Raw genomic sequence first — 21,384 nt, forward strand, 5'->3', positions numbered from 1 at the left:
TTGTATTTTTGTATTTTTGTATTTTTGTATTTTTGTATTTTTGTATTTTTGTATTTTTGTATTTTGTATTTTTGTATTTTTGTATTTTTGTATTTTTGTATTTTTGTATTTTTGTATTTTTGTATTTTTGTATTTTTGTATTTTTGTATTTTTGTATTTTTGTATTTTTGTATTTTTGTATTTTTGTATTTTTGTATTTTTGTATTTTTGTATTTTTGTATTTTTGTATTTTTGTATTTTTGTATTTTTGTATTTTTGTATTTTTGTATTTTTGTATTTTTGTATTTTTGTATTTTTGTATTTTTGTATTTTTGTATTTTTGTATTTTTGTATTTTTGTATTTTTGTATTTTTGTATTTTTGTATTTTTGTATTTTTGTATTTTTGTATTTTTGTATTTTTGTATTTTTGTATTTTTGTATTTTTGTATTTTTGTATTTTTGTATTTTTGTATTTTTGTATTTTTGTATTTTTGTATTTTTGTATTTTTGTATTTTTGTATTTTTGTATTTTTGTATTTTTGTATTTTTGTATTTTTGTATTTTTGTATTTTTGTATTTTTGTATTTTTGTATTTTTGTATTTTTGTATTTTTGTATTTTTGTATTTTTGTATTTTTGTATTTTTGTATTTTTGTATTTTTGTATTTTTGTATTTTTGTATTTTTGTATTTTTGTATTTTTGTATTTTTGTATTTTTGTATTTTTGTATTTTTGTATTTTTGTATTTTTGTATTTTTGTATTTTTGTATTTTTGTATTTTTGTATTTTTGTATTTTTGTATTTTTGTATTTTTGTATTTTTGTATTTTTGTATTTTTGTATTTTTGTATTTTTGTATTTTTGTATTTTTGTATTTTTGTATTTTTGTATTTTTGTATTTTTGTATTTTGTATTTTGTATTTTTGTATTTTTGTATTTTTGTATTTTTGTATTTTTGTATTTTTGTATTTTTGTATTTTTGTATTTTTGTATTTTTGTATTTTTGTATTTTTGTATTTTTGTATTTTTGTATTTTTGTATTTTTGTATTTTTGTATTTTTGTATTTTTGTATTTTGTATTTTTGTATTTTTGTATTTTTGTATTTTTGTATTTTTGTATTTTTGTATTTTTGTATTTTTGTATTTTTGTATTTTTGTATTTTTGTATTTTTGTATTTTTGTATTTTTGTATTTTTGTATTTTTGTATTTTTGTATTTTTGTATTTTTGTATTTATGTATTTATTTATAATTGTTTTAAGTATTTTGGCATAATTTAGTCTTTACCTTTATCATTTTAGGAACCTTACCTCTCCTCAATCATCACAGGACAGAACGCAGCCATTTTGTATCCAGATTGAAAGAATCAACACTCACAAAAAACGCAGCTGTTGAGCTGCAGTCACACAACCACAACGTCAATCAAAATCTGTACGCTGATGAGAATTAATCGGTACAAAGTCTGAATCGAACTAATTTCGTGCCATTTATGAAGTTAGTTTTGTGATTTCAAAAAGGTTTTTAACGTTTTAAATTGAACCAAATTCATTCTGTTTTATTGATTGATTAAAATCATGCTAAATACAATCACCAAAAAGTCTGCACCATTTTGACATCTTCAAGGTTTCAAATCGGCGCCGTACAGACTTCAGTTCGAAATACCGGCACCACTGACAGTTAGGCCGTACTTTTTTCACGACAAACACACAATCAGTCAGAAGTCGAAACTGCGAGTTGGGAAATCGCTGCCCGAAGAAAAAAAAAGCGTAGTAGGAAAATTCCAGATATTCGTGCGTGCGTAAAATAGTACGGATCGTGATAGCCCGTGAAAAAAAAAGCTCCAGAGCCTCGCCAGCGCGGAAAAGTGGTCGAAAGTGTCGACGACGCAAATTTTTTAACGCAAAAGTAGTGCAAAAATCAAAACGTAGGAAGACATCCTCCTAAAAGAAGAAAAAGAAAATCCTCGACCAAAAATCCGTGTGCCCGTTTCCTTCCCCCCCGGACCGTTGCTGGCGAAGGCAACAGAGTAGTACCACCGCGAGAACCTGCTACCAGAAAAGTGGCACCACACGAAGCTACGGAAGCAGCCGCGTAAAAACAGGAATAAACTGGAGCTTTCGGAACGTGCGTGAGGACCGGACCTGCTTCCTCTCCCACCCTCTCTAGGATTGTCCCAGCGAGCTAGCAGCATCGACCATAAATGGTGAGTGGCCACCGGAACCCACCACCGGTGTGACACGTGTTGAATGACGCCTCAAGAACCGATGCGAGTGTGGAACCTTCTTTTTTCTTCACTTTCGAACGACGACGACCATTTTTCTTTTCCTCCTTTTGTCGTCGACGTACACACCGACACACACGCACACACGGTGTGTCTTTTTCTATCGGTATTTGGGTTCGAACGTACACCGACACACACGCACTCTCACACGGTGGTTTATCTTGGGCGATCGTCATCAACATGGTTCCTTCTGATGGCAGAAGGCAACAGATGACGATGATGATGCTCTTCTATCGCGGGAAAGGATCTTTCTAGGATAGATGGCATGATATTGTACGAAGGATAATTTGTGTTCTTCTGATAATTATGTTGAATATCAAAAACAAGTCATGAATTTTTTAATAGACATTTTTTATTGTTTTATTGAAACTGTTGTAAAACAAAAAAATATTTAAAAGATTGTTTAACAAAAGTTACAATGTGGATGTCGAATGTCTCGAATTCTGATTTATTCCATAAAAATGCACTATCTTGCTAAGCTTAGGGAGGATGGAGATTCTAGATTGCAGTCCTTGCTTACTGTACTGCCGTTCTACGCATAATTGTCCCATGTCAGTTTTTGACGATTTTGACTTTATACCATTTTTAAGTTTAGTCTGATGTGTACTTTAAGAAAAACACATAAAATCTGGTACTTTGTTCGGAAACTCATCAAAAACAACACCAAGTCTGTCTGTCCCATCGTTGAACTTCTACGCATAATTTTCCAACCAAGTATTTTCTTACACGGAATCACTAGTTTTACTAAGCATTATGTCTTGTTTACCTGTTGTATAGCAAGAGAATCACAAATAAGGATGATAAACTGCTGAATGGGGCGATTAGGGACACATAGGGCGAATAGGAACCCACGGGACAATTATGCGTAGAAACACAGAAATCGGTTGAAAAATTTCAATCGCGTTTTTCACAGTTGCACTTTTTTGACCATGGGACAATTATGCGTAGAACGGCAGTGTAGATCTCGTAAGTCTAAAATAAAGATAGGATTCCATCACAGTTTTGAGAAGATTTGGCTTGTGCTCTCTCGAAACCCGCTAGGACCGGCCTAATTATCTTCACGTCAACAATGCCCGGGCAACTTTTTTGGATACCCGTACAAATAACCAGCAGATCATAATACCTACTTGTATAAATTCGTCGTCAAAAAACTGTCTTCCAAAGGAGCTCTGCCCACCACCTTTCTCTCGATGTCCTTTTCTTCCACCAAAGAATATCTCGACCTGGTCTTGGGAAAACTGTTAAGTAGTAATCATATTCAAAAGTTGTTTTTCTGCGACGTACTCATGGTACATTTGTCTGAGGCTGTTGATATCCGCCTGAATTGTTAAGAAGTAGTAGGTACCGTATCATATCCGAGAAATTTTTCGACATCCTCGAAGTTTTCCGCACATATTGGCCCCTTAAATCCAGGTTCAGGTCTCGAGTTCAGTATATCGATATCGATTCGATTGCCGTAGGGGAAAGTGGGGCAAGTGTAACAAGCTAAGGAAATGCTCGTTATAACCCATTCAAAACGTTAAAAAATCTGTCGGATTTTTTAGAATCATCTTATTCCAGGTCTTGACTGAGACTTTGATAGAACAAGTTTTTTACAAAAATCTGTTTTTTAATGTAAAAAATTGATTTTAAATTTTTTGATCTTTCGTACGTTCTACTCAACTGAGGAACAATGCATGAAACAACATGCTAATTTACTAACAATTGGACTGTTATCACTTAGATACATCAGATTAGGATGTATTTGAAACGTTTCTTTCATTTTTAGATTAAAAAAAATATTTTACTAAAGTTTGACCGTTTTTACGAAAAAAATATTACTTAGATGATAAATAGTAAATTTTCATGATATTACTATATCGTGTATGGACAATTTTTAACGATTGTTTATCAGTTTTTAAGAACTTTTATGTATTTTTTCCCAATAAAATATGTTGCTGCAGCAATTCGTATTTTTTTCAATACTAAAAATCCATATGGTACACTTGCCCCACCTGAACAAGATTTTTTAAAAGCTCTCTATAAAAATAACCAAAAGATAAATCATACTTTATAATAGGTGCAAGTCATTGGTAGGGACACTACTGATCTAGGAAAAAATACCATTTTGATAAAATGAGCCTTAAAACGAACCCTAAGCCTTATTTTGTACTTTCCAAATATTATAAGGAAACAAAGGTTATGAAAAAACTTCATTCAATCTTATGCCCCGTGGCGTTTACGTCGTTTTGGCGGTTATGTGATAGTAGAATCAGCTAATTGCATTGCTAGCAACAATTCCTCATACTGGAAATAATCAAAATTGTAAAAATTACGGCCTTACGAGCGACTGTTCCTCTTGCCCCATATGGTCGTCTTGCCCCACCTTCCCCTAATATGAAACGGGAATTTTTCCGTTCTTATTAACCGACGTAACCATGAATATCAAGATTCCAAGGACTGCCATCAATAAGTCTTCGTTATCGTCCAGTTCGAGACCGAAGTTCTTCTTTTTGAACTGGTTTCACCATACCTTATCGTATCGTATCCACAGTTGCTGCGGGCTTGGGTTGTCACAAGCCTTTTTTGGTTCGCAGACCATAAATCTTCAACATTATCCGTTCGTTTTACAATCTTTCGCCATGTCGGCCAGGATGCAGTAAAATCGGGCAAACTCTAAGTCTAAGTCCCGATTTTTACACCACTTAGCAAAATCATGCGCGATCGATCGTTTCGGACCAGCACAAAATACGTCTAAGGTCTAAATGTTTGCGGGGTCATAACACTTTATTCCAAAATCAAATGCGGCGTGTAGGGCATAAAACAAATGCGTACTCTACGATCGTGTATTTCGTACTGATAGCAAAATCAATTGCTCGTCTCTATCTACCTTCGAATGTACAGCAATCTACTGTGAAATGTTACGGTTTGGAGTAGGGTTGTTTCTCCCGTCGTAGAATTAAGAATGTACACCGTTCGTTGTCGCCATCAAAAAAGAGGTTGCAGCTCAGCTGCAGATCTGTCCCGGTCACGAAATATTCTAGCAGAGCTGGTTCTGCCAGCATCCTGCTAGAACGGTGGAACATTTCTGCTAGAATGCTGTAAGAAAATCCTGCTCTGTACGAACTCCTCTAGAATTCTGCTAGTACGCCGTGACTGGTTTTCATTAATTGAACTTTTGAATATCATTATGTACAAGTTGATTAAGTTATGCAACAATTTGTGATAAAATCAGCGTTTTAAAACATTTTTCTAAAAACTCCTGGTTTTCAGCGAAATAAAATCCAAAAATTATTCTTTTAAATGCATTTTGTAGGTTTTTAGATGTACTAAACGAAAATGTCATGGATTTACAGTTTATCTTAAGTAGAGTATTTTTTCAAACTAGTGTAAGTTTACCATTTTATTGCGTTGCAACGTCACGAAAAAGGGACAGTTGTTTATGTCAACAGAAAACTAAACATTCAATCATTTTGATATTTCGGATGCTCTTTGTACTTGGAAAGAGCTTTCAAATGCAACCTAGAGCGACTAAATTGGTTGTCTAGATCCAAAGTTACAACAGGTTTAAGTTTGCGTTGCAACGTCACGAAATTTTAAATCATATTGGTCACATGGCAAAAAAGGTGTATGCGTAGTTGATTGTTGGAGATCAAAGGATAATAAATATTATATATGTTTTATATAAAGTTTCCGAGCCTATTTACAGAAAAATTGTACATGGGTCATTCACAAATTCCGTCACTTAGGTTTGTAGCAACTCGAAAAAAGTAGGTATTTTATAAAACTTGTTGAGTAAATCAAAATAGACCGATGTTCACAATGGGGAAAAATTCTATAACTTTCAAAAAAATAATCACGTGGTTACTGGATGGCCCCTTTATGATAAACTGATTTATGTGAGGGTTCATTCTAATACAACGCAACGATTTTTTTATCGCACACCCTTATGTAGGCCAAATTACGGTGAAATTCACCAAACAATAATAATCACGTGATTCGATTGTTTTTTTTACAAACTTTTGTCACTTTGTTGTTGGACGAACCCTTACCTAAATAAGTTGTATGCAATGTTTAGTTGTTCGCAATTAGACATGTTATGTTGCGCAGGTAAACAGTTTTATTATTTCCTCAAATTTAATTTAAAAAGCACAAAAGTCAACAAAATAAGTTACGTTGTTTGCAGATCACCCCTTAGGGGCCATCAACAAACGATATGGGCACTTTAGTTATAAATTTCTGCCCTCCTGAAAACTTGAAGCTCCATACCTCCCTTCTAAAACTTCCACGTGTTTTGTAAATTTCCCAAAACGATTAAAATATTAAGGGAGCGTTCTTGCATTACGTAACAAAACATTTATATTTTTAGACCCCCTCCACCCCCTGGTAATACATTTCCGATACATTTTTTTTGTATAAATCCTCGAACCCCGCCCCCTCCCCCTTGATATTACGGCGTTACGTAATGCATGGACGCCCCATAACATGGATAGAGGAGGTGGGAGTGGGGGGGGGGGGCTGTCCTTCGTGATAATGGAATAATACAAATATTTTTTTTACTTTGAAAATGCTTGGAAAAGTTCGTATATCGTACTGCTACTGTGAAAGCGGTATAGGGGGGGGGGGGTCTAACATGGGCGGGCCAATCAATTCACATGTCCTTGTACTGTCTATTAATGTCTTATAATAAAATCATAACCTGAAGTTGCTCAAACTAACAAAAACTATGATTTATTTTGAAACTAAAATTTCGTGACGTTGCAACGCAACGAAAAACCCTGTTTTCAAAAACAGTGCGTTGCAACGTCACGAAATGTTAATGGTCTTTAAAAATCGAGGTTTGATTTTTTCGAAAAACTAATGATTGCATTCGATTTGTTGGCCAATTTTACACTAAAAATGGAAGAAGAACTCCAAATTTGCCATTTAACAGAGCAGAGTTAATGGCGAAACATGAATTGGGTCAGGATTGAGAAAAAGTCACGCATTGCAACGTCACGCTACATATTCCCCTCTCAAAAATAGAATATTCGCTTAAAATGATGTTTCAACATTGTTTCTTATAGGAAATTTAATGTACTTTCCGAATCTGTAATAACATATGTACCTTTTCAATGTATTTTTTAGTTACAGCCGAAATACTGAAAAAAGAAAAATCAAAGCGTTGCAACGTCACGGCGGAATGTGTCGTTTATGAATGGCCACCCATGGTCACTATTTTTAAAAATCGAAAAACTGCAAATATTTCGCCAAAATCAAACTTTCGATGGCTATATCTTGAAAACGGAGCCCTTTATCAAAAAATCTGCAAAGTATTTTTTGATTGCAAATTCAATTTTACATTAAAAAATTACTTCAAAGTTGTTTTTGCATGAAATTTCATTTTTTTCCAAAAATCACTATTTTTTCAAAAATTTATAACTCGGCGTCAGATTTATTGCCCATGTTTCTCTATGTTTCAAAAGTTGCGTGTTTTTGTCCCCTAAAACAATAAAAAAAATCTCGAAAATCAAAAAAATACGTATTTTGGGAAATTTAGTTTTTGTGAAAAAAAAGTTTATTGAAAAATCTGCAATTTTTTTCCGTGTACCTATTTTTTCTCAATAGTCCTTAACAGTACCTACAACTTTGCCGAATTGATCAGAAAATTCACTGAAAAGTTACAGTTGTTTGAATATTTACGTACCATTTTTGTATGGGCCTCAGCCAAAATTGTATGGAGACTTGTATGGGTTAACCAATGACACAAAATAGTTTATTTGGTCATGGTCATAGGCCCCCACAAAGTTTGAGCCAAATAAAAAAATACAAAAAATAAAAATTGTCGAAATCGGCCGATTTCGTAGAGAGTTGCTCAGAGAATTACTCATCTTTTAAAAACAATTTGTAGATTTTGTTCCGATCTACAAAAGTTTTTTTCGAAGCTTGCAAAAATATTGTATGGTTTAAGAGAAATCGACAGAATAAAAAGCGTAACGCCACCGCGTAAAAAGAGGTTTCTCTGTGGGACCATCCATAAACCACGTGGACACTTTAGGGGAGGGGGGGGGGGTATGGCGATTGTCCACGCTCCATACAAAAAAGATTTTTTTTGTATGGACAATTGTCCATGAAGGGGGGGGGGGGTCGAGATTCCCAAAAAAGTGTCCACGTGGTTTATGGATGGTCCCTATATGTAAAATAATAAATCAATAACAAAACATTTCTAATCTAATCTAATCTAATCAGACCCTAGCGCAGCCAATCTTCGTGCCTTAGGTTAGATGACGCCTAGCACTCTTCTTGTCATTTATTAACATTTGTAGTGCGCCATTGCATTAGAATGCATTGAAACATCACAAGCGTTAAAGCGGCCAGGCCTACTGCGTAAAGCCGTATCGCAGAGATGACTCGTAATTGAGTTGAGTTTGAGCACAGAGTGTTCGAACAACAACACAATTCTGAATCGACAGGGGAGGAAGAAGCGTGGGGACACACCACCATACGCTCCGAGATTTGGTTGTATTCGTTGGGAGCACCATGCTAAGAAGGTTTGGTACTCCGGGACCCTCTGGGATGGGACATTGTATTTCCACGAATGCCCTGGACACTAACTGCCGTGGTTATAGCGCCACAACTCGCTCTCTGTAACAATATTCCTAATTCCAGTCCACGTTCATCAAGTCGTCATGGCTTAGTGGTTAGCATTTTTGCTTACCAATCCAAAGGACGGAAGATCGAACCCCGCCTCGAGCGACTTTGATTTTTCGTTCATATTCATCATTTCAAATTTTATGTGTTCTTAACTTTCTCGTTGGGAGCAGATGGGAATCGAACCCAGAACCATTCGCTTACAAAGCGAACACCGTAACCAGTCAGCCACGGCCGCTCCCTAATAAATCAATAACACAACTTTTTTTTTTAAATTAAAATAAGTGGTTTTATCAAAAACTGTAAACAAATCTATTGTTTTGTTTTGGTGAACTGTTTACCTTTTTGATATGGCAAAAATTTGCATCAAAATATTTTTTTTAATTTTTATGTTTTATATTTTTGACACATTTTAGGAAAAAATGGGCTTCAAAGTCTGTTAGGTTTATATCTTGACTTTTTTTTGATAAGGTCCTATAAACAAATGTAAACATTGAGTGTATCCCTTTCACACCTTATGTCAAAGTCCATCGGAGTAAGCGGGATACACTCAATGTTTACATTTGTTTATAGGACCTTATCAAAAAAAAGTCAAGATATGTTGTTTTAAGCCATATTTGTTTATTTATGATGAAAAGTGAGATACTTCCATCTTTTATTCATTATATATATATATGTATATATATATATATATATATATATATATATATATATATATATATATATATATATATATATATATATATATATATATATATACAGCAATTCCCCACGAAAACAGCATGGAAAAACACAAAAGTGCTCGGATCGGGCTCAAAATTTTTCTGGGGGTTCCCTGGCCGAAATAATTAGACCCGTATTTTTTTGTTTGGCCATTAGGGTGACCTACGCCGTGTTAGGGTGGTCTGAAAAATGGCCATTTTCGTCGATTTTCGCAAAACCCACTTTTTTCGAAAAATCATAACTCCTCGCCATTTTAACCGATTTCAATTGTCTTATACGCAAATGAAAGGTGATAAGTTGGCCTTTCAAAAAAAAATAATAAGAAGTTTTAAAAATCTAGCCTAACATATGAAAAGGGCGTATGAAACTTTAAAATGTCGTTTTGCCAGTGTCTGGACCAAAGAGCCTATGTCTGGAAATATTTTTATCGGATTCTCCGGACATTTTTACATAACATACTAAAAAATGGGAGGAGTTCATCAACAGGATTCCGAGATATGATTTTTTGAAAATAAAATCCGTGTTTTTTGACGCGCCGCGCGCAAAAACTGGAGAATGACGAAATTGGCAAAAAATCAACTTTTTTCACTAAAACTGCGATAACTTTAAAATTTCAGCGATGACCTATAGATGTCTGGGTACCAAAATTTTCGTAATTAAAAGACGCAACTTTTGGTACCCAGACATGTATAGGTCATCGCTGAAATTTTTAAGTTATCGCAGTTTTTGTGAAAAAAGTTGATTTTTTGCCAATTTCGTCATTCTCCGGTTTTTGCGCGCGGCGCGTCAGAAAACACGGATTTTTTTTTCAAAAAATCATATCTCGGAATCCTGTTAATGAACTCCTCCCATTTTTTAGTATGTTATGTAAAAATGTCCGGGGATTCCGATAAAATTATTTAGTGCGTCCATCCCGGGAAATCCCGGGACAAAATTCCCGGGATTTTTACAAAACCGGGAATTCCCGAATCCCGGGATTTTCTATAATTTGTCCCGGGAATTCCCGAAATTAAAAATTTCAAAAAAAAAACAAATTTCTGGAAATTCAGATTTGATGTGGAAAATTTTCAAACATTATTATTTTTATTCGGCATAGATCAGCATTAATTTGGTTCATTAGAGAAAACTGTTAAAATTTTACTTTACCGATCTGCAAAATGCCTAGTGTTTTTAATATTTCCTATTTAATTTTATATGATTTTAAAAGATTGATATTTCTACGCACTAGTAATAATAAGTAAAAATTACATTTTTTTTTTATTTTAACGGTTAATTTATTTAAAAAAAAATATTCAAAAGGCGTTTATTCGGGATTGCAAAAAATGTTATAAGCAACTTGTTGTAAAACTTGTTTTATCCAGCACTTGTCGTATTTCAACCCCCAGACCCATCCTCACCCCTGAAGACGATATTATTAGTTTTCAAAAAATCTGAGATTTCAACTATATATGGAAATTCCAAATCGTGCTTAAAGTGATTATAAATTCAGGAAAATGCATTTGTTTTCACTTGAATGCACTTCTTTTTTCACTAAACATTTGAAGTATTGGGTTGTTTACAATTTTAAAGAACAAAAAAGCTTAAAATAAAATTTTCATTCGCCTAAATCCCTGCAAACTTACTTTCCGATGCTGAACTTTTTCTTTTTTACTTCAATTATTTATTCAGAGCATTCATTTCTTATAAATGTTGTTAAAAATCTATTTTAAATGCTTCCCTTCTAATTTTAGTATTCAACTGAAGAGTTCAAAAAGTTTATATCACTTTTTTCAATTGAATACTAATTAAATTTACATTTTAAACTTTGTGGATTACATATTTTTTGAAGTTTGTTATTTTTATGCATTGATTCAAAAACTCCTTGAATTTCATAGTATTCCGCGGAAAATGAGAAATTTCACAATTTCACGCTGTCCGCGAAATCGTGAAAATTCACTAACCCTAATTAGCACCAATTAATATGATTGAGCTAACTCCATGATTTTAAGTTTGAAAAACATAACAAATATAATGAAAATAGAGTTTTATGACTGTTTCAAAAAATTCCCGGGATCCCGGGAATTCCCGGGATTCTTAAAATATTTTTCCCGTTTCCCGGGAAATTCAAAACCCGGGAAATTTGGACGCCCTAAAATTATTTCCAGACATAGGCTCTTTGGTCCAGACACCGTCAAAATGGCATTTTAAAGTTGCATTCGCCCTTTTCATATGTTAGGCTAGATTTTTGAAACTTCTTACTATTTTTCTTTGAAAGGCCAACTTATCACCTTTCATTTGCGTATAAGACAATTGAAATCGGTTGAAATGGCGAGGAGTTATGATTTTTCGAAAAAAGTGGTTTTTGTGAAAATCGACGAAAATGGCCATTTTTCAGACCACCCTAACACGGCGTAGGTCACCCTAATGGCCAAACAAAAAAATACGGGTCTAATTATTTCGGCCAGGGAACCCCCAGAAAAATTTTGAGCCCGATCCGAGCACTTTTGTGTTTTTCCATGCTGTTTTCGTGGGGAATTGCTGTATATATATATATATATATATATATATATATATATATATATATATATATATATATATATATATATATATATATATATATATATATATATATATATATATATATATATATATATATATATATACAGCAATTCCCCACGAAAACAGCATGATTCGAAAAAAAAGTTCTCCGATCGGGCTCAAAATTTTTCTGGGGGTTCCTTGGCCGAAATAATTAGACCCGTATTTTTTTGTTTGGCCATTAGGGTGACCTACGCCGTGTTAGGGTGGTCCAAAAAATGGCAATTTTCGTTGATTTTCGCAAAAACCACTTTTTTCAAAAAATCATATCTCCGCGCCATTTCATCCGATTTTAGCTGTCTTAGACGCAAAAGAAAGGTTATTAGTTTGGCTATTTGGGAAAAATAGTAAGATGTTTCGAAAACCTAGTTTAACATTTGAAAAGGTCGTATGGAAACTTAAAATGCTGTTTTGAAGGTCTCGGGACCAAAGAGCATATGTCTGAAAATATTTTTATCGGATTCCTCGGAAAATTTCACATAACATATCAAAAAATGGTGAAGTTATGTTTTCGATACTCTGAGATACGATTTTTTGAAAATAAAAACTGGGTTTTTCGACGCGCCACGCGCAAAAATGGAAAAATGACGAAAACGGGAAAAAATCGACTTTTTTCACTAAAACTGCGATAACTTGAAAATTTCAGCGATGACCTATACATGTAAGGGTACCAAAATTTTCGTAATTAAAAGACGCATATTTATATATATATATATATATATAAATATATAAATATATATATATATATATATATATATATATATATATATATATATATATATATATATATATATATATATATATTATATATATATATATATATATATATATATATATATATATATATATATATATATATATATATATATATATATATATATAATATATATATATATATATATATATATATATATATATATATATATATATATATATATATATATATATTTATATATATATATATATATATATCTACACCATGCATCAAAACATCGAATATCGGTAATATAATTGGTGAACAAATCGTCAGCCACCCACTGTTCTAACATACTTTCGCACGCGTACGCAACACACCCACAGCAAGCTGTGCGCTATCCCCTTTTCGTGTGGAGGTGAGATCTTTGCCTTGGCATGTTTTTTTGTTTCTTGCTTTAATTTTTTTGGTTCGTTTTTGTTTCTGCCAACGTAATCATTGGCTATTTTTATTTCCTTTCTGCTGTTTTGCATTTTTTTTGTCTGTCTCTATTCGTCCGTCACCACCCGCAAATGACTTTCATTCATCGAAGGAAAAAAAAAGTTCTTTCGGTGTGAATTTTGCTGATTGCTGATTTTTTTTTGTGTTGGTGGCCTACTATTTGTGTTGTGATTAGCGCTCTTATCAGCGCGTCGCGCAAATTTTTCCACTCTCACTTGTTGCAACGCTAAATTTGTGTGCGCCGCGTTCCTTTTTTTCAGATGGCCCTCAACATTGCGGTCCCGCTGACGACCGTCGCCGACCTGATGGACGGCTTCGGGCTGCTGTCGCCGATCTCGCCGCTGAGCGTGGACTGCCGGGGCGTGATGGCGGCGGCGGCCGCGGCAGCAGCCGGAACCCACAACAAGAGCAAGCAGCAGCTGGTGTCGCCGGTGGGCAGCGAGTCGAGTGGCGTCAGCTCGCTGGACTCTGACGAGATGAAGGTGAGTTTTGGGGGGGTAGGTTTGTTGAGTTTGATGATGATTTTGGTTTTGCTTTGTAGAAGTCAACCTCGCCACCGACAACTCCAACGGAGGAAGTGGACCGTCCCGCGGCCAGCTCTCCGCTGCCATCGGAGGCGACGACCATCGTCGTGCAGGACTCGTCGCGCAGCAGCTCGGAATCGTCAGCGAGATCTTCGCTGTCGTCGTCGTCCGAGAGCGAAAGCAGCAGCGGCGCTTCGTCGGAGCAGGAGAGCAGTGAAGAGGTGGTGGAAGTGGACGAGCCGGAGTTGCCCGAGCCGCCCAAGGAGTGCAAGCTGGTGCTGGGCGGGCGCGACGTGCTCAACCTGATGGACAACCTGACGGCGCCGAACCACTTCCGGCTGCAGTTTGCCCAGCTGCCGGAGAACGACAACATCCACTTCTTCCTGGACAATCGCTCGCAGTACCACCGGCTGGGCGCGAACGGCCACATCCAGGAGTACACGATGGTGGGCTGCAAGCGGTGCGACTTCCGCTACCCGGTCAACGGGACGTCCCTCACGAGCAGCGGCCCGACGGCGACCATGGGCCAGGGCAGCTTGGCGGCCGCCTTCCCGCAACAGCAGCCACAGCCGCAACAACAACTCCAGTGGAACAACTTGAATAGTATTGCCAACAGTAGAGATAAGATGAACGCCGCCGCGGCCAATGCATTTAACAGCAAGACGTTCGGCAATCAGTATTTCCGCAACGGCGGAGGCAACAACGCAATCGCGACGGCCCCTCTTTTTGGAAGAGATTCCAACCGCGGAGGCGCCAACTTCCTCGGCAGCAGCAGCACCGGCACGTACAACAACCACAAAACATATCAGCAGCAGCAGCAACTCCAAAACAACTTCAGCGGCGGCAAGTTCAACAACTACCAGCAGCAGCAGTTCTTCTCCAAGAACCAGCAGGCCCAGCTGCGCTACGGCCAATCGAGCGGAGGTTTCAACGCGATGGCCGCTGCCCTCGCCGCCAACCAGAGCCTGGCCAACTTCAACGGCAAGGGTTCCGCCAACAACAGCAACATGTTTGCCTACTACAAGACCATGATGTAAGGCGCCGTGCACGTGAGTATTCCCTCTTTGAGTTGCTTTGACGGCGCACGCGGCTATTGTGTGGGAAACCGCGGCGAAAATTTCCAACGAAACAAAAATACGCGTTTTTATTACTTTTTATTACGGAAGCGACATTAGGCAATTAGCGAAGGGAGCAGGAGTCGAGTGTGGTTGCTGAACCAACAACAAACATTACATATTTTTTTGTTTACCTTTACGAGATATTTAAACACTGCAAGCCTACAAAATCGTTGTAACTATTATACATAAAACCCTCCCGTGAAGGCGCGCTCGCGCGCGCGCTCAGGCAGATATATTTTTTTAGAATAATTGACCTTTGCTTAAGAAAATTTAATGTTGAATTTTAGTTATTTATTATTATCGACTGTTTATTTCCAATCAGAATCCAAAAAGAAGAAGAAAAACATTGTTAAAAGCTCTTAACATTTTTATACTATCAGTGCTAGCCGTATTTAATCACTCTATTTTTTTTTCTCTGTATGTGTCGAATTACCCCACGAAACAAAGCAAAACAAAAACGAAAGAAAACAATACAAAAGAGGGCAACCAATTAGTGAGTTAGACAAGCAAAGCAAAAAATCGACCAGTTTTCGTCCTATTTTGTGTGAGAGGAGAAATATCATGATAGAATGTTTTTTACCTTAAAAAAAGAGAGAAAAAGAAGAAGATTTAAAATTAGCACGAGCAAGGATCTCATAATAGTCAATCACGCAAAACAAAAATTGAGTTTAAGATCGAAAAACGTCAGGCGAAACGCGCGAAACTGTAAGTTTGAAAACGTAATACTTTAATTATACCCTAATCACTAACATAAACACACACACACGCAAAACAAAAAAACGGCACAGCCTTGAAGTAAAGCTAGAAAGAAAAGTGAAAATATCGTTTTCCATCCCAGAAATCTTTTAACAGTTAGGAGAATATCGTTTAAATCTGTGTGTGTGTTTGTATTTTTTTTATTACCAAATGCGAAGAGAATTGCGGAAAAAGCAGAGGCGGCTGGAGAGCGATCTAGCGAGATACAATAAAGTTAAAATGTAAACAACAGTTTTTATTGCACGTGGGAGGGGCTCACCGTGAGCGGCAAGGTTGTTGATCGATGAAGATTGTCGGCGAACCTCGGTAATTTCATCGGTGGTTATATTATGAACTAAAATGAACCAAACAAAACAAACCCTTTGAAAATGTCAAAAACTGTCAAAAACAGAATTGGTTTTTGGGAAAAAAGCAACTGGTAAGAAATGAATTTCAAGCGGCAGCAGAAGCAGCGAAAACAATCAAGAAAAAAGGAAAGCCTTTAAAAACGAACCTTCTTCATATATTCTTTTTCATGCTGTTCGTAAATCTGTTTCACTAATTAAAATGACAAAATTTGGGTTTTCCCTTGTTCAGAAGGTAATTTTGAGCCACTTTTTTTCTACAAAAATCTTTACTTATCTTGTTTTATGTTTTTTTAGTTTTTAGTATTTTTATTTGGATTTTGCTTGTTCAGTTTATGTTTGTTTCCGATATTTTTTCTTTTTAGTATTTTTTCACCATTCTACCACTAATTTAACATTTTTTGCGCGTTTTTCAAACTTTCTGCAATATAATGATATCATTACTGCAATAGAATGATATTGTTACGTCGATTCCGTTATATTTAAATAAAAACACAGCAAAAATTAACCCCTGGAAAAAAACTTTTAAAAAACATAGGCAAAGTCACATAAAACAAGAGTCATATTTCCAAACCTGGAAGCTGTCGGTTTTTTTTTAATCTCAATGTTTAAAATTTTTTAATATGGATCAAAAAATTTGCTTTTATTTATAAAAAATCCGTGCTTTCAATTTTCAATAAAAAACTTGTGTCCTTCAAACAAATAGTAAAAATAGAAAAGCTGGTAATTTGTGATTTTATATCTGGAGTGTTTTTGGAAAGGTATAATAATAAACCAAATTTTTAGTTTTTTACTTTTTGGGTGTTTTTTAATACCTCTGACTCAAGGCGGTTTCAAAAACACCCAAAAAGCAAAAATTGGAAATTTGGTTTATTGGACCTTTAAAAAAAAAAAAAAAAAAACTCCAGATGTGTATAAACTGTGTTTTGAACAAAAATTTGGTCCAATAATGCTGTTATTTTTGTTATTTATACAAAAGCATTTGTTTGCCATTTTTATTGCATATTTTTAAAAAATATCACTGTCAGTAAATACTCAGGAATGGGTAAATGGAGCAAATTGTGTCAGATTTGAATGAAATTCACTTAAGGAGGTATTAGACTATGACAAATAGAAAAAAAAAACAAACTCGCAAACAAAGCAAAATCTATGCAGGCTGACGTTTCTGCGAACAAGTGCAGGCAAACTGTCAAAAAGGGCGATTTTGTTTGTTTATTTGTCATAGTCTAATACCTCCTTTATTCAGCTCTTGATGAAAGCAAGCACCATCGCCAAAGTTGTAGGTTGTGATAAGGACTTTTCATAAAACAAATTGTTTTATGTTTTAGGATACTAAAATGTATTTTTTGCGCTAGATTTTAGAATAGTGTAAAATCTGGTATAGATTTAATGGTGTAGATTTAATTGTTTGAAAAATTGAATTTTTTACAAATATTAAAAATGGCCAAACATTATTTTAAAAAAAATCTTATGCTAAACCAAATTTGCAATCGAAAATTACTTTGCATATTTTTATATTGTGCAAGTTTTTATATTTAGGCAGTCTCAGTTTTATTTATTTATTTATTTATTTTCAAATGATCTTTTTTTTTAATTTAAAAATACCTACCTTTTAAAGAGCTGAGAAAATTCCTTAATTTTGTTTTATTTTTTTGCTTGTGGGTCGAACTGCTGATGGCCTAGATTAATCCTTCAAAAGTTCAAATATTATGAAAATAATGGATTTTCTCAGTGTTACTAAATACGCCCAGTGAAAATTTGGACTCAAGCCTCGAGTCGAGCTCGAGATCGAGTCATTGGGCGTCCTCTTTTTACAACTCGCGATATCTCGGAATCTATTGGTTCGATTTTCAGTGTCAAAAATCACCTTTGTTGTAATCGGCATTTTATAGTATTTTTATCATAACTTTTAAACAACAGACATTTGCTTAGAATTTTATTCTGAGTCGATAAGTATTAATGAAAATGGGTTTAGTAGGTCAAATTGAAAAGTTAATTTTTCGAGTGATGTTATAGAGGATATGCAGCAAAGCTAAAAGACACATGTCGCCACCTATGAACAAAAGCGCCGGATTCGGATGATAAAAAATATTTCCAACAATTTGGTGTACAACTTTCCAATATTTGTTTGATTTTTTTATGAGAAAACTGTAAATTTAGAAAAAGATAGTAATTTGGACTATTTGGCAAAAAAGTCTGTTAAAAATCAATAAAAATTGTTGAATATACGTTAACACATCTGTTATCAACTATATAACTGTTTATTTCATTGATATATACGGGGAAACTCATTTTTTCGTGTTCCAAAACATGTTTTTTAAAGAAAAAGGTCATAAATTTTTGCGCGCTCAAAAAATGATGTTCATTATTTTAAAGCAAAAAAATTTTCTCGTCTTTTGCAACCAGTTTCATTAAGATTGATGCAGGGAACCATGAGAAATAAGCGATTTTGTTTTTCAATCCGGCAGAAAGGCATACGCTTTTAGGCAAGTAACCTCATTTTGGCGCCACCTACATTTGAAACACAGTCGCGCTGCAAAAACTCAATAGCCTCTCCTCCGTGAGTAAGGCAAAAACATTTTTTTTCCTTTATAAAGTATTTTAAATTGCAAATCATTGACATTAAAAAAATAATAAATGTCTAACTTCAAAACGGTGCACCTATAATCAAACATGTGTAAAGTCATTTTGGATTGCAAATTTAATTCTGTATCGAACACTATTTTTTGATAAATTTGTTTGACAATTATTTTCCAAAAATCAAATTTTAAAATGCTTATTTTGAGAGTTCAAATTTTAGTGTATAAAACTCAAATAAAACATCAGTTAATTGTTGTTCCGCATACCTTTTTATAAAGTCCTGATCATAACCTACAATTTTGCCGAAGACACCAAGTCGATCAGTAAATCTCTTTCAAGATACAAGTTTTTAAATATTTACACGCCCATTTTGTATGACCAGCGCAAAATTGTATGGAGCCATATATTTATCAATAATCTATTATTAATATTTGCATTAAAGTAAACTCAAAAATAAAGTATAAAAATTAGAGCGGACAGCCCTACTGCGTTGTGTTTACCGCTGAGAGGATTCTGTGAATTGAGCTTGGGAATAACTGCATAATTCAAACAAGAAGTTGAGAAACGATTGTGACATTTTCAATGTTTTGGACTAAAAAAAAACGAAAGTTAAATCAAATTTGTAAATTATTGCCGGTGAAATAATCGTGATTCGATGACAACGGCAGCGATACCGCCATCGTCAAAATATCATCATTACCAACCTTGGCTGTAACGAATAAATAAATGAAAAAAAAATCAAATAACAACCATGTGTGTTTTGAGCTTTAAACAAACGAAACGAAGCGCGCCAGCTGTGCATCTTATCAGTAAACAAAGTAAGAATTAGTAAAAAAAAAAGGTAGCATCATCGTGAGTGTACGAAAACAAAAAGAAATCAAATAGATAAAACAACAACTGTATTATTAGTAGCGAGTGCTCACGCCCACGAGTCACGACGAATTTCCTTTTTACCCTTACAAACTTACACACCAAATAGAAAACCAGAGTCAACCTAAACACAAACACACACCCACAGATGTCGGTCGTAGAAATGAGATTTCAGCTTACTTGCCATTTTCAGGGACTCACAGAAAAACCAATAACAAAAGCACACAGAACGATTCTGTGACTAAACGCAAGCAGTTTAATGACAATGCCAAAATCTAGTACTTTTTTAATTCCTTGAGAGAAGAAAACATGTTTTTTTTCCTCCCTGTGTTTGATATTTAGTCTGAAAAGTAATCATTAAGATGACACACACGAAGAAAAAAAAAGTCGTTAAACAAACCCAATACTCACACTAAAATTCGTGTAAGCCGCTCAGAGCTGTCTTCAACAAAAAAAACTAAACTTAAACTTAAAACTAAATGGGGAACAATAAGAGAGAGAGGAAAGATGCTTCCAAATAAACAAAAAAAATCGTTTTTTTTTCTTGTCTAAGCCAGGCAGCAGCTCCGTTTCTAAAACATTCGTCGTGCTCTCCTAGAGAAGATTAACAACAAAGAAGAAAAAGTGTAGTAGAATTTTAAGCAAAAACCAACAAAACAAACAAACAAAAAAGTCATATTAGCGATTAGGAAGACGGAAATGAGAGAGCGTAAATCAATGCACATAATCACACCACCAACAATAAAAAAAAAACAACAACAAAAACAACCACGAAGCATTAGGTATCATAGATAAATGTGCGCGTGTTTTGTTTGTCAGTGTTCTGTTTTTGTCACGAAGATTTGATAGCGCTACACAAAGATGGACGAAGAAGAAGAAAAACTTTTTAACCAGATAGACATGAGTTTCAAAAACAACAACAAAAAACACTTACTTTACGATACGAACAAGAATATATGCCTAACAGATATAACGTAATGACGGGTCTCTTTTTCAAAATGAGACAAACAAATCGGAATCGGAAGAACTGAAAAAAAATCGTTGTGGAAAGATGAGCGCGGGTGTGTGTAGAGCAACCATTCTTCTTTTTATTATTATTTTTGTTGTTTCTTTACTCTACCAAACAATAAAGCCACCCAATAACAAAATCATCCATAAATAGTGCGTTAAAAAAGTCAGCAAAAAAAAAACAGCTAAAGATTAAGAACGTGTGTGCTCAATACAATACTTTTAGCTAATTGTTCGCCTCACAACGAATGAAAATGAAGGTCTAAATTAGAAACATTCTCTCGCGTGCCGCTGTCACACTGAAAAAAAATCTTTTCAAGTCATTCGTTCTTTTTTCTGAAATTGCCTCTCTATTGTGCGTTTGCCATTTCATGTGGATTCGACATTTGTAAAGATATTGATTGAAATATTTTTGATTAGAAAAAAAAATAGTTCAGGTATAATTGTATAACTTCATTTTAAATGTATTTCTTTAGTATTTTATGAAAATTAATTCCGGCAAAGTAATTCCAGAACAATTCATACATTTTTTCTTCAAAATTTCTTAAAAAAAAACCTTGTCGCCGGATTTTCGGCAATGAGAAAGCATTCAATTTCAATTCAATTCGGTTTTATTGGTGAATAATCAAGATACAATGAGTTATTTTGAAGTGCATAACAGAGTTTTGGAGTTCCTTACAGCTGTGTGTTGCATCATAATCCATTTAGGAACAATTATTTCTTTAACTAAGGCACTAGCAAGAGTAAGAAAAAACTATAAAAAAAAACTTACAGAAGAAAGCATTCATCATCGATCACGACCGTCGGTGAACGCACACGAAGT

The 21,384-nt window shown here is 34.6% G+C and overlaps 1 protein-coding gene across 1 annotated transcript; it reads left to right on the forward strand.

Moving 5' to 3' along the window:
* The first annotated feature begins 1,667 nt into the window (after positions 1-1,667).
* On the forward strand, positions 1,668-19,773 carry LOC120416086 (uncharacterized). The gene is made up of 3 exons (XM_052707801.1): positions 1,668-2,179; positions 13,622-13,843; positions 13,903-19,773. The coding sequence occupies exons 1-3, from the start codon at positions 2,177-2,179 to the stop codon at positions 14,920-14,922; spliced, it is 1,245 nt and encodes a 414-aa protein (XP_052563761.1). The 5' UTR covers positions 1,668-2,176; the 3' UTR covers positions 14,923-19,773.
* The last annotated feature ends 1,611 nt before the right edge of the window (positions 19,774-21,384 follow it).

The sequence above is a fragment of the Culex pipiens genome, chromosome 2 (genome assembly GCF_016801865.2).
Source record: "Culex pipiens pallens isolate TS chromosome 2, TS_CPP_V2, whole genome shotgun sequence".
Taxonomy (NCBI): Eukaryota; Metazoa; Arthropoda; class Insecta; order Diptera; family Culicidae; genus Culex; species Culex pipiens.